General features: G+C 36.8%; 2 protein-coding genes across 13 annotated transcripts in view; one reads left to right on the top strand and one right to left on the bottom strand.

Moving 5' to 3' along the window:
- LOC23687882 (hippocampus abundant transcript 1 protein) overlaps positions 1-12,064 on the top strand; it is a 109,736-nt gene extending 97,672 nt beyond the window's left edge. For 9 of the 12 annotated variants that reach the window (XM_021839812.1, XM_021839813.1, XM_021839810.1 and 6 more), the window contains 2 exons: positions 40-429; positions 8,894-12,064. In XM_021839812.1, the coding sequence (XP_021695504.1) occupies positions 40-429; positions 8,894-8,988 (485 nt within the window). In that variant the 3' untranslated portion in view covers positions 8,989-12,064. Of the gene's footprint in view, positions 1-39; positions 430-694; positions 757-8,893 lie in introns of all 12 variants that reach the window. The other 3 variants (XM_011495125.2, XM_011495127.2, XM_011495126.2) reach the window with 3 other exon arrangements.
- A 478-nt stretch (positions 12,065-12,542) lies between these two features.
- On the bottom strand, positions 12,543-13,501 carry LOC5570259 (brachyurin). Its single transcript, XM_001658990.2, has one exon. The coding sequence runs from the start codon at positions 13,461-13,463 to the stop codon at positions 12,579-12,581; it is 885 nt and encodes a 294-aa protein (XP_001659040.1). The 5' UTR covers positions 13,464-13,501; the 3' UTR covers positions 12,543-12,578.
- Between the last annotated feature and the right edge of the window lie 103 nt (positions 13,502-13,604).

The raw sequence follows: 13,604 nt of genomic DNA on the forward strand, positions 1-13,604 counted from the left end.
CCCATAAAATACTAATCCTCCTCATGAATCCTCTTTCAGGTGTTGTTCAGGGCATGGTGACGGGGATGCGGGGGTTGTGTAACGGGCTGGGCCCGGCCATGTTCGGTGTCATCTTCTACGTGTTCCACGTGGATTTAAATGACGACCACAATACCGGTGTAGCCGCCAGTCTGAATGGTCACTCGGCGGCAGGAAGTGCCATTGGGGGCAGTGCCCTGGGCAGCTTAGATGGAAGCAAATTCGTGCGAAACGAAACCCTACACGGGTTGGGTAGCAGCCATCACATCATCGAAGACGAGTACTCGCAGCTGATGCCGGGTCCTCCGTTCGTGTTCGGCGCACTGATGGTGATCTGCGCGATTGCCGTGGCAGCATTTATTCCGGAAGCGCCCAGCGATAGCATCCGGCGGCCTTCGGGTGAGAAAAAAAGTATTAATTCCAGTTGATTTTCTTCTTATTTATGTGATTTTATGTTCGCTTAATTGGTGGATGTGTCACGTCACTCATATGGAGCTATTATGTGTGTTGGATAGGTTCTTCATCGAACGGTGTCTTTGTAAAGATAATAACTCAATAACACTATCATATTTCCGATGCGGTCATTCTAACACAACTGACAAGGGCGGCTTTGTTCAAGCGATATTGGCGAACTTATTTTGAAATTTTGTTTTCCCTTTGTTACCTTTATTTGCAGAATCGGACTATAGGAGCCATGATAAATTTTCAGTGCTTATTGGCGAATGATTGAGTCACAATGTAAGAGTTATATTTTCGCATAGTCAAATCCATTTCTTTTGAAATTTTCTTTACTTTGTGTTACTCTGAATAGTGTATACCTAGCGCCAAATTGGCAACTACTATTTTTCCCGTTGTAAAAAAGCTAGACAAGTAAATATCTTCTCTTCACTCCCTTTCATTGGCATGCTGGTGTTTCCCATTGCGATTTGCGAACAGCAACTGTCAATAGCTGTGCGATCTCAAAGGAGTGAATGTAAATATGTTTATTAAAAGGAGCTTTTTTTATGATTAAGGTTTGATTTTTCTTATATTAGAATAGAGTGTTTTACAATCAATATTGCCGATTTGTTTTGTTTTATAGCGTTTATTGTGCCTGTAAAAAAGGTACACTTAAGATTTTTCTTCTATTTTAGAATATATATGAAATTAGCTTGTTATTTAGAATTATATATTTTGTACAAACAACCTAATCAATCAGACAAATAATTCCATTGCTTACAATTGGGATTTCTCGATCAAATATAAAATCCCGTTATATTAATTCAAATATTAGGACGGAAGACGAAATAAAATTGTAACCACTCTTGTTCACTTGAGGCACTAACTTTATTATTTGAATTTTATTTAAGGAGACTTATTACATTTGCGTCCGTTTTGTCCAACAGTCGAAACCAAAGCGACTGATCGACTGACTATAATTAAGTTGTTTATTGCGATAATAGCTGTCTAGATACTACAATCTCTCTCGGTTTAACAAATTTACCAATCTATTACAATACAGTTCTCATATTTGTTCGTTTTGAATAATGGTCAAAATTATTTAGGGTATTTTAGTCTTGGTTGTCCATTTAACCTTCCTTAGTCCCTAACAAAAAGTTACAAATTGTGATTTAGGGTCGTTTTCGACCCGAAAATTCAAACAGCTCGCAATCAGTGTGTTGACCGAATTTAGTTCTGTTGGGCTTAAATGAAAGGCACACATGTCTTTCAGAAACCCTCCTGGAGATCCGGATTTGGTCACTGTGGCCATCGGGAACCTGCTATATCTGAAAAAAGTCCCTTTAGAGACCCTTACTTTGACGACCTGTGTTTTCGTAACTAAACAAGTAATCTGAACCGTCCTCATATTGTTGAATAGGTATTCACGTGGACTGTGAATAGAGATTCTCAAATCACTTAGTTATTCATACCCGGTTTCGGAAACCCGGAACATCCGTAAAGTTAGTTTCCATCGTAGTTCTGTACATGTTATTCATATTGGTACTATTCGGTTGATGGATATTTTGGCATAAAATTTTTCTGTAATAACCCAAGAAATAATTTTGGGCGGTTAATAAACATGTCTGCTGAACAAGTGCTTAACAACAACTGTGGCTGTTGAACAAAATTATATGCTGTATAAAGTGATGATCAAATGTTGCATGAATTCTGAACAGCGCTTTTGTTCCTCACTTTCATGTTATTTTAAAAGCTCGTTGAACCAAAGTTGATACAACGTTGGTTAATAACTTAGTTTGGTTGTCTAATAGTATCTCTTTAATAGTAGAAGACGAGCTGTTTCTACGGATTCAGATTCTGTTGTTCCATATGTGACATAAAGTTTACAAGCTTTAACAACACTTGTTTCATCAATTTTCAACAATGGTGCAGAACTACAGTGAATTTAAACATGTTTGCTTGAAAATGCTTTGAACTCAACGTTTTAACCAACTACAAGTCATTGCGCGAAATCTGAAAGCTCTTAAACATACAATTAAAAACCAACTTCCTAACAAACAGTTTTTGCCTTGATAAAGGTTTCTCAAAGCTGTTTTATTAGTTGTTTAATAATTGTCTTAATTAAAAAGAAATTATTATTCAAGCGTTATTCGCCCAGAAATGGAGAATCTATTCAATAACAACCATTTTATTTACGTTATATAGTGCATGTTTATTCAATGATCTTACCTCGGCCGTTCAACAGTAGTAACATTATAAGTAGACTCTAAAATGTTTATTCAACTTTAAACCACCAGTTATCCATCGAACATCCAGAAATACTTGTTCAGCGTGTTTCTACTAGGGTTGTATAACGAGTAATAACTAAATTGTGGAAGAAAAGTTGTAGAAGTGTAGAAGTCTATTGCCACCGTTATTCAAAATAATAGCCTTTGTACAGTATTAATTCAACCCAATGTTTTCATAACGAGATTATTCGAAACTGTAATAAAGCTGATAGCTTTGATAAGGCTTGCTTTTGAGACCTTTTCACAAACAATGTTCAACAATGGTGTTTACATACACCGAAGGCAAGCAAATGACTTAGACGATGTTTAAACAACATATGTACGATAACTTGTTCGATTATCTTATTGTATCTTTAAATACTGATTTGAACCTGCAGATGTTTGTTACCTTGTTTAGAGCAGTCGAGAAGCATGCGCCTGTAAATCGCAAGGTCCTGAGTTCGAGTCCCGGCATCACAAAAATGGTTAAACAATTGAAATTTAATAATTATGCATCAAATTACAGATACACAGATATCAATATGTAATAAAGTGTACAAATAGATACACTTTTTAATATTTTCGTTATCAAATAAATATTGAAGAAACATCTAAGAAACCTCTTTTGCTACGTTTATACAACCAATTCTATAAATAAATATGATACCCATTCAAGTCGAACAAAACACTAAAACAAAGCATGTTTTTTGGTGTTCCTCAAGGCAGCATTTTGGGACCAATATTATACAATATTTTCACATCTGACTTACCTGAGCTACCTCAGGGATGTCAAAAATCTTTGTTTGCGGATGACACAGGCCTCTCCGCCAAAGGACGAAGCCTGCGTGTCATCTGTAGTCGATTGCAAAAAAGTTTGGATATTTTTTCTTCATACTTGCAAAAATGGAAGATTTCTCCTAATGCTTCCAAAACTCAACTAATAATATTCCCACATAAACCAAAAGCTCTTTATTTGAAACCTTCAAGTAGTCATGTTGTCACGATGAGAGGGGTTCCAATAAATTGGTCAGATGAAGTTAAGTATCTAGGGCTCATGCTAGATAAGAATTTAACTTTCAAAAATCACATTGAGGGCATTCAAGCCAAATGTAACAAATATGTAAAATGTCTCTATCCCCTTATTAATAGAAAATCAAAACTTTGTCTTAAGAACAAGCTGTTGATATTCAAACAAATTTTCAGGCCAGCCATGTTGTATGCTGTACCAATATGGACTAGCTGTTGTAATACCAGGAAGAAAGCTCTGCAGAGAATTCAAAATAAAATTTTGAAAATTATTCTGAAGCTTCCTCCCTGGTATAGTACCAATGAGTTACATAGAATATCCAATGTTGAAACATTGGAACAAATGTCAAATACAATCATTAACAATTTCAGGCAAAAATCGTTACAATCTTCTATTGCCACGATTAATGCGTTATATGTTTAGGTTAAGTTAGGTTAAGTATATTAAAAACGTTTTTTTTCTCCATTTGTGGGCGAATAAGGCTTGCATAATAGTTTTATTTTCACTAAGTCAATGATAAAGCGACTAATAGTTTAATAAAACAGCTCTGAGAAATTTTTCTTAGGGCCAAAATTGTTTCTTGGGAAGGCACCAATTACACAGCGTAACAAAAATGATATTTCTGTGTGTCTCAAGGATGAAATTATGTGTCTCTAGTAGATTTGAGGTTGCTGAATCTAATGCCATTCTCAGAAATGTTCCAGCACGTCACAATGTTTAGCTACAGGTCGCCAAAGTTGTATAAAACACTGGTTTTATTGATGTTTACATGAAGTTTAAAGTACAATTTATCGAACTTTTTTATAATCTAATCCACCAAGCATGCAAAATAGAACTTGAACTTTCATTTCAGATACAATTCGATTGAAATTGCACGATTAAATTTCGATTAAGCCGATTTTTTCAACATGCTTGCAGTCTCCATACAAAATTCTTCGATTCGTCTATATGGCAAAATACAAAAATTCTCTAAACCATCAAAAAATAACTTTTCCTCATCCAAACTATTGTAAACTTTGATGATAAGTATTGTTATACACATGAAGTTTGAATTCTGTGGCAAATTAAGCAAATCAATCGCCTTACAAGCTGGAAAACTTGCATGCAAGTTGATTGAAATAGTCATTTTTTGCATTTTCAACAGCGAATATCTCAAAAACTAGACGTGCTATGATATTTCTGAAAACGGCAATGGATTCAGCAACCCTTAATTGAGTGAATAGCGGTATTTTGGTGCTGGAGACAAAAACGTGTTCCGCAGTGTTACCGGCGCATATTCCCTGAAAAATTCGGTCCAGTATGGTCCATGCAGAACCGGTTCCTGGAGTCCCGGAAGGTGGCCAATCTTGACAATTCGATGAAATTTCTCAGATTTATGCTTCAAAACCAAATGAACTGTGCCCAACTCTTTACGATTTTTTATTTAAAAAATAAAGACACGGACACCGTCTTCAGCCATTTAGCTGCACAGACTGTAACTTAACACTAGACAACGGACAAGCATGCTCCAATGGTACAGCAGAGAAACATTTCTGACGAAAAGTTTCAATGGCTGCAGCGGGAATCGAACCCACACCCCATGGCACGATGCGCTCATTGCCTGACGACACTAACCGCCCACAAAATTGTTTGGATGTATTTTGCAAAAAAAATGAATGGAGTGACGGCTAATTCTTCATGATCTTGAATACCTGTGACTCTTCTAGTTGGTTCTTCTGGGCCACTGAAATAACCCAGGAATGGCCATCGGAGATACCCGTATTGTGGAACATTTTAGTTTTTGTACCAAAACTAAGCAAACACTTCAGTCGTCATGCTGTTGTATTTTGTACAACACTGGTGAAAAAACTCGCTTTTCGTTCACAACTGCAGCGTGGTGGTTCTGACGGTTACAAACCGTGCGACGACTGGAAGGGTAATAAGAGAAGAAGGGGCCTCGATCAATGAGAAACGCATGACTCCATCAATGCTCCCAAATCCAGTTGTAGGTTGTTGTGGTTTACAACGTAATTCAACTAAGATACGCGTGCCATGTTTAACGATCAACGCTCCGTCATCGCAATCATCAGCATCATGGAAACTTCAAAAGCAGTTTTTCTGTTCAAAACTAAAAATTATTCGATGAAAATGTGTTCACTGTGTTTCGTTTGGAGAAAAGAATACAGTGAACACATTTTCCTGTAAATTTTCTTGATTTTGAACGAAAAAACTGCTTTTGAAAATTCTAAAATCAATGACGGATCGTGCCCCCTTAAACTATCAATGAGCGTAGCATCTGATGATCTGATTGAAGAGCTAGTAACATCGGGATTGAATTAATTTGATGTGCTGAATTTCCAACAAATGCCGGGTATGTTGAAGTCGCCAAGTATCAGTAAACTGTTCTTAATTTTCATTTTACCAGTGATCCAATAAAACGCGCTAACATGTTGATCAATTACACTCATATAGTGAGAGCGGTCTGGAGGAATGTAAAGAACACAAATGAACAATGCGTTAGTTTGAAAGCTTATAGCGGACTTTGGGGCAAGTGTGCCATAGGGGCAAGTGTGCCACCCCTGCTTTTTATAAAAATTACAATATATATTTTTTCTTTGAGCTTAACAATATGTTCCCTTATAGTTCATAATACAATGATTAAAATATGATGAAAATTGCTCTATGTTTCACGTATTTATATCGACTTGTGCAAAAACAACCAAATTTGAGTGGATTTTTATAAGATTTCGTTGTTTCTAAATAGCATGGTGAAAGGTACATTATTAACAGATTTTTCTAACGTACTGTACATCGTGGAAATATTCAAATGTGTAAGATATTGTGGCATTTGAACCAAAAAAGTATTTCGTTTTACATACGAAATCTAGTTTGGTTGAAATGTATACTTATTGGGGCAAGAGTGCCACCTATTTGGTAAACAAAAATTGTTGGAGTGAAATTTATAAAAATGTAAACATCATCAACAATATCATAATAATAAACCATAATGAGGCACCAGTAGTAGTTTCTGAAGTATAGTAGGGGAATAACTGACATTTTTCCCCCCAAAATGAGTTTTTCTCAAAATATTCAATAATAACAGGTTTTTCGGCTTATTAAGTACCGTTTTACATATCTACATCAATATTTTACCGTTATTTAGTGCTGATCTAATTAAATATTAAACATATTCGTCGTAATATAAGGGCAATACATATATTGTATTGAATGGAGACAAAAATAACCATTTTAGTTATTCGAATCGAGTAATAGGGAGTTACGCATGTTTTGAACCTTGTTATAAAGCATCCCCTTATTACGGTAAACTTAAAATTATTTGTTAAATTATCGATTAGCGTCTGCTTTAAAAAAGACACTGACACGTTAATGCTTCCAGTGGGAATTTATGCCCTTTGAAGGAAGCACCACACTAGACAACGGACTAGCATGCAACGCCCAGTGGCACAGTCGGAAAACATTCCTCACGAAAAGTTTACCGGCCTCAGGCGGGAATCGAACCCACACTCCCTAGCATGATGCGGCTAAATGCCTGGTGACACTAACCGCACGGCTACGAAGCCCACAATATTGCTTTGTAAGTAATATTAATGGGAAATAAATAAAATTTTATTACAAGTAGAATTACATGCGATGTTAATTCGGTGGCCGTCTTGCCCCATATGGGTGGCACACTTGCCCCATAGTGTCGAAAAATTAGTTATTTTGGATGGTATTTGAGCAGCACGAAAACTAATACTTTTTGAAATTATTTTCTTTTTAAATGGCACAGTGGTTATCAAAAGATGTGAAACTAACAACATGAGGCTAAATTGGTGGATTTTATAAGCTTTAGGCATAGTTAGAGAACAATTTGCTTAAGGTGGCACACTTGCCCCAAATTCCGCTAGCATCCCATACCTAATTCTCGCGGAACATTACTAAAGGACCTATGTACAAATGAAAGGCTCTCTTTGTTTACTTTCTCTTTCATTAATAACTGAGTCACATCAACCTTTTCTGTTGCGTTTTATGTATGAAACGCTAGTCAAGGAAATTGACTTTCGATCTATGGTGGAAAACTTCCCTAAATCTTTAGTATTCCACTGTTATAATCGAAAGAGAACGAGAGAGGAGAGAATCTTTCATTTGTACATAGGTCCTTTAGTAATGTTCCACGAGAATTGTTCGATAGCTTCTGAATTCGGAACTGACAACTGCCTAGCTTTAAAGCTGCTTTTACGGCTAATAAGACTCCTTCACCTGAGTTTTTCAAACTATTTTGGGAATTGCGATACAAACGAAAAACGCTGTAGGTATCGCTGAAAATCTGACTGGGAGTGGCCAGATTCCCAATGAGCTGCAAATTAGTTTCACGACTTAAATTTGGTGCAGCATCATTCCTCGCTTCGGCGGGACATATAGGGGAAAGCGGAGCAGTATGGTCATAAGGGGTATATGGGCCACCCTTAATTTGAGCTTAAAAACCGATTTTGATCCCAATAACCTTAGGATCTAATAAAACATGCTTTAACTAATCACCATATAATATAAGGTTCGCGGGGCAAGTGGGTAAATGGGGTAAGTGAAAATAAATTGGAATATTTTACTGAATATGTGAATTAATGTTTTAAACTCATGCGTAAATCTTATATATATATATATATATATATATATATATATATATATATATATATATATATATATATATATATATATATATATATATATATATATATATATATATATATATTATATTATGACTTAACTATTATAGTTTATGAAGTTCTATGTAACTAGACTTCAGTCAAGGTCGCTTTGTCTTCTAAATACTAAAGGATCATAATTAAATCTGACTTCAATGGACTAGAGAAGCATAGTTGGCCTACCTGTCACAGTACAAGTATCACTAGATTCAAAGAAAAATGTCGCATAGATGTTTACTAGTTTAGTCGCGCTATTACCATTAAAAAAAACTACATCTACCAAGGTTGTGCTTACCTTAGCTATAGATAAAGCGCAAATTATTCAAACGCTGCAATGGTGCTAAACCACCTACTCTACTTTGAAAGCTAGTCTCACTATTTAACTTCTGTCTTCGTCTTGAATCAAGCTATTCCCATAGTTAGTTTCTCTATCTTCATATATTCATTGTTTTCTATTGTAGGACTATCAGTGGATGCGGACTTCGAGTACGAACGGGGTCGTAAAGTAGCTGGTCCACTGTCACCCCTGATGCATCAGGACTCAGCTCAGCTATAGTTTTTCCTGTAAGAACCCGAGAAAGAATAGCAGCATCAAACGAACAACAGCAACCTGCCGCAAGCTTGCTAGCCAAGCTCTGGAGTCAGACAAAAATATCACTCGCCTGAGACGCAGCGGTCGCAGAGCATCTATAATCATTGGACCCCCCTCTCGTTGAGAAACTCAGACAAGTTTCAAACAACCCATTTTAGTTGTTTTTAAGTAGATCAAGAAGGAAAAGTTTTTACGTGTGAATGAAATATATAAGAAGTCACACTCGCGCCAATACTGACGTTCGGTTTGGGAAATTTGAACAGCTAGTTTGTATTATTTTTCAGGTGGAAATTCCCCTTTCATTCCCACATAACACTCTGTTTGTGCGCGTTCCAGAATATGACACTGAGGTTAAAATACACGAAATAGAGTAGCACCCGCGCTTGAAGTTTGATTCCCATAGGGCGGCGTTTGTTTGTGCGTATCAAAAGATTGTATAAAATCGAATCGGAAAATTTTTAGCTTTAAATTTGAACCAGATTTTTGAGGGAAAGCTGCCAGCAAATGCACGCAGTGCAAGTTTAGTAAGTAGGTTTATTAATTGGAAATTGATTATTAAAAATCCATGCAATCGGTTCATATGCATGTGTGTTGTATTTAGTAGCAACGATTGGATAATAATGTGGTCAAGTGGGTTGGTATCAAGTAACGATAAACGATGAAGACAATGCCATTAGTCTAGTCAACGAATTCTTTTTTCTATATTCGTGTATTGTTTTCTGCTATTCTGCTTTGTGCAGATATGCAGCGTTAAATTTAGTCTGGGTTTATATTCATACACATGGAACACAAATTAAAAATTGTTTGGACGAATTGTTACAATCGAAAGAGTATACTTAAACAGAAGAATGAGAAACAAAAAAAGTGTGAGACATAAACGAAATAAGAGAATGACACGACTTCTTACTACCTACCTAAAACTACTAAAAAACGAAAGAGTGATAATAGCATTGTAAGGTTTAATTTCAGTTTCGTAGGCAAATGGTTGGATTTAACAAATTGAACCAAGGCTGGATCAGTAACGGCGAAGGGTGGACAGGGAACGTGTACGATATCTGCTGTAGTAATTATTGAAACTAAGGTAAATCGAGAGGAGTCCGTTAGTAGCGTGTACAATCCATCTTAAAAGGAATGAGCTTGAGGTGTGATTTCACGCATTGTTAAGTGGTATAGAAAAAAAATTGATCTAAATTGTTGTTTTGGTAACTCATACAGAAGTGATACTACCTCGAGTTAGTTTGTTTTTAGAGAATTCAACAAATGATTATTTTCTAAATTTTTTCATGCTTTTGAATTTGAATACCACAATCGTTAGATTTTGTATGCGAGTACCTCGGATGCACAATAGATGAATGATCATCGGAAAATGGTTTGTTGGGAGTGTTTCTGTACTCACTTTACTTTTCCTTCATAAGTTTCCGAAAAATGTTTGAAGTAGATGGGACAAGATGAGCACCTTAATATTGGTCTATGTAACTGAATTTCGATCCAAATATCTTCTATTTATAACTGTTATAATAAAATCTTGTTTAAGCAAGGAGCCCCAATTGTTTTTAGTCATGAACGCTAATAGTGACGAATATTTTATTTCTTCCTATGGAGGATTTTATTTCAACTGTGATTACTTGTAATTTTGATACATTTTTCAATAAAATAACTTTAGTTGATACAGAAACACTCGTTTGATTGAATTCAGGCCGCAACTTCTTATTATTTTCATCTTCACTAATAATTTAACGCTACGAAATAACATTAATGTAACCTGTTTGCTATCAATTTAAAATTTGCTTGACTATTTGAATAAACAATGTGTTTGAAAATCGATGCAATCTTTTGCAATTAGAACCCCGCTGAACTATCGTTTCATTTCATATTTCGGACATTCGCTGTTGTAATTCATTCTTTTACATTCATGAGTCTTATTTTTCATAAAACATTTTTCTGCATCAATAGGGGTTTCAAACTATAATTTAATTATTATAAAGTGCGACAAATAAACTTGTAACTTCGTACCAGCAAATTTGATACTCTTCCCGAATCTTTTTTTACAGTACTCATTTGCCGAATTATGAACTGAAACGTTGTTAGGTATTCTTTGGATCAGACGAATATAGAAAGATGTAATTATTATTGAGCGGAGTGAGGCAGATAAAAAGGTAGTCCAAAGATTAATGAAAAATAGTTATCTAGCAAAATAAAGCAACTAGCTACACTAGACCATAATAAACTGAACAAGCAGCAAACAAAATCTAAACCACACCCAGAAACTAAAGTTATCCTCTATTTGTATAGCAAAAAAGTAAAACAATCAAATATAAAAAAAAAACAGCGGAAAGTAGCGATACAAATTCAAAAACACTACAAGCGCAAACACTTGCAAAAAAAAAAAACAACGTTCGATAAGTTCAACCGTTTTCGAAAAACAGTCCGACATCGGAAACCGAAAGTCAATATAAAGCAAAATAAAGCGCAGTTTACACCTCGTCAAAGGCCCAACAGAACTGCATAGAAACGTTTCAAACCTTTGTATTTAGGATGAAAATCTATTGAAGTGTGAACCAGTTGGTCGCACGAAGGTGGGCACATATTACAAACGAAAAAATGATTGCCGTTTTCCTGTTTTTGAACACAGGCACACCCACTCAAAACAAAAAAAAAGTTGTTGACAAATCGTTGAATCAGAGAGCAGTGCGTTCTATTTTGTTTAAGTCGTGTGCGTGAGAGAGAAAATCAAATGAATGACAGTGAAACAACAAAATGGAAATTCAAATGGAACGATTTGACCAGGTGTGGAGACAGAGTCGAGACAAACATAATTGTATAAAGTGAGATAAAACAGAAAATCCCAGTATAAATAACAAACATAGGTTTATCAATTAACAGTAACAGAAGAGTCTTTTTTAGAATCGAGCAATGAAGGCGGAAGATGAGATGTAAAATAAAAATAGGAAACAGAAGGAAGGAAAATGTACGGAAGCTTGAAATGGAAAGCTGTAAAATAAATTGACAACAAAATCCAATCCAATGGAACTTTGCTGAATATTATGTGTCTAGATGCAATTATCTATGATCCGAACAATCTTTGGTCCGAATAATATTAAATATGTTGAGAGCACGGACAGCCAACACCTAATCTAATCTGGTGGAGCTTATATAATCGTTTTCGATTATATATTTGAATTTGTGAAAGAACTTTTGAGGTCGTTAAACCAAACGTAGCCTACGTTGGTTAACAATTGCATTTGAATATCCTGTGAGAAATACGATAATAAATACGTTAAACACAGAGGAAACGTATGAATTTGCAGTGAGAAGCAACTCGAACAGCACAAATGTTACAGTTTAGCCAAAGCAACTGAACGAAGTTGTACAAATTGTAACTCATTCGCTTTTCTTGAAAGCTACGCAATTAACTACAAGACTAAAACAACACTTCAATTAGTATTCAAAAATATCAAAGACACAAAATCCCGAACTAATCCTAAGAAGTGTGATATTAAAGTGAGATAATCTTAAAGTTTTGTTCATCTTATTTACTTAGGGTCATTATCAGTTTACAGATCCGAGTTAGCCAAAATCCAGTCTCTGAAGAAAGTGACGCGAACGTACACCGAAGGCATTCCAATCGAGCATCCGGCAGCGGAGCCGAACGACACGATACCGATCTGCAGGCTGTTTCCGCCATCCATAACAGTCAGTGGGCCACCCGAGTCACCGTTGCAAGCGGAGCGACCGCCATCTCCGGCCAAGCAGACGTTCTGGGCCTGGATCAAGTTGGTGTTTCCACCCCAGCGGGAAAGACAGTCAGCCTGGGTCATGATTGGGTTACTGGTAAACATGACGACAGCAGAAGTGGCCTGGCTGGCATCCGAAGTGCGGCCAAATCCAGAAACGGTACCGGTCATACCGGCAAAGGTACGGGAGTCGCCAGCAGCAGGAATACGAGTGGGGACGACACGGTCGTTGAAGGTCATTGCGCTGTTCAGGCGAACGGTAGCAATGTCGTTACGGATGTTGGTTGGGGTGTATCCAGGGTGCATGTGGATTCCGGCCGAAGTGAAAGCAATGCGTTGCTGGCTAGCTTCAACGACATTGCGGTTGTGGGCTCCCATGATGGCGGTACCTCCAAAAGCGTTCTGGACACAGTGAGCAGCAGTCAGAATGAAGTTGTTGGTCAGGACGGATCCACCGCACAGACCGGTTCCTGCGGAGAAAGTACTGAGCAGAGCAATCTGGTACGGGAACTGTCCGGGGGTAGCCTGCTGTCCATTGGTGATGCGGCGTTCCGGTAGCAATTGACGCAAGTATTGCAGCTCAGCTGGCAGACGGGCCCAGTAGTGGTCAAATTCCTCAATAGGACGAACCTGCGACCAATCGATTTCGATCCACTCGGCACTGGCCACAGCCAGGAGACCAACCAACAGCACTAGGGTTTTCATTGTAAGGCCACAGTCAGATTGACTACTGGTTTTACTGTGCCAGGTAAACGCTTTTATAGAGAAATTTAACATTAATCTTAAGGCGCATCCTTATCGAAAGTCTTGACTAATCATGGGAAATTTCGCCATCGACTGATATTT

This window comes from Aedes aegypti, chromosome 2 (assembly GCF_002204515.2).
Source record: "Aedes aegypti strain LVP_AGWG chromosome 2, AaegL5.0 Primary Assembly, whole genome shotgun sequence".
NCBI classification, from domain to species: domain Eukaryota; kingdom Metazoa; phylum Arthropoda; class Insecta; order Diptera; family Culicidae; genus Aedes; species Aedes aegypti.

What these genes read in the sequence shown, in the direction of transcription:
- LOC5570259 (XM_001658990.2), bottom strand. Translation starts at nt 13,463, where the DNA reads ATGAAAACCCTAGTGCTGTTGGTTGGTCTCCTGGCTGTGGCCAGTGCC.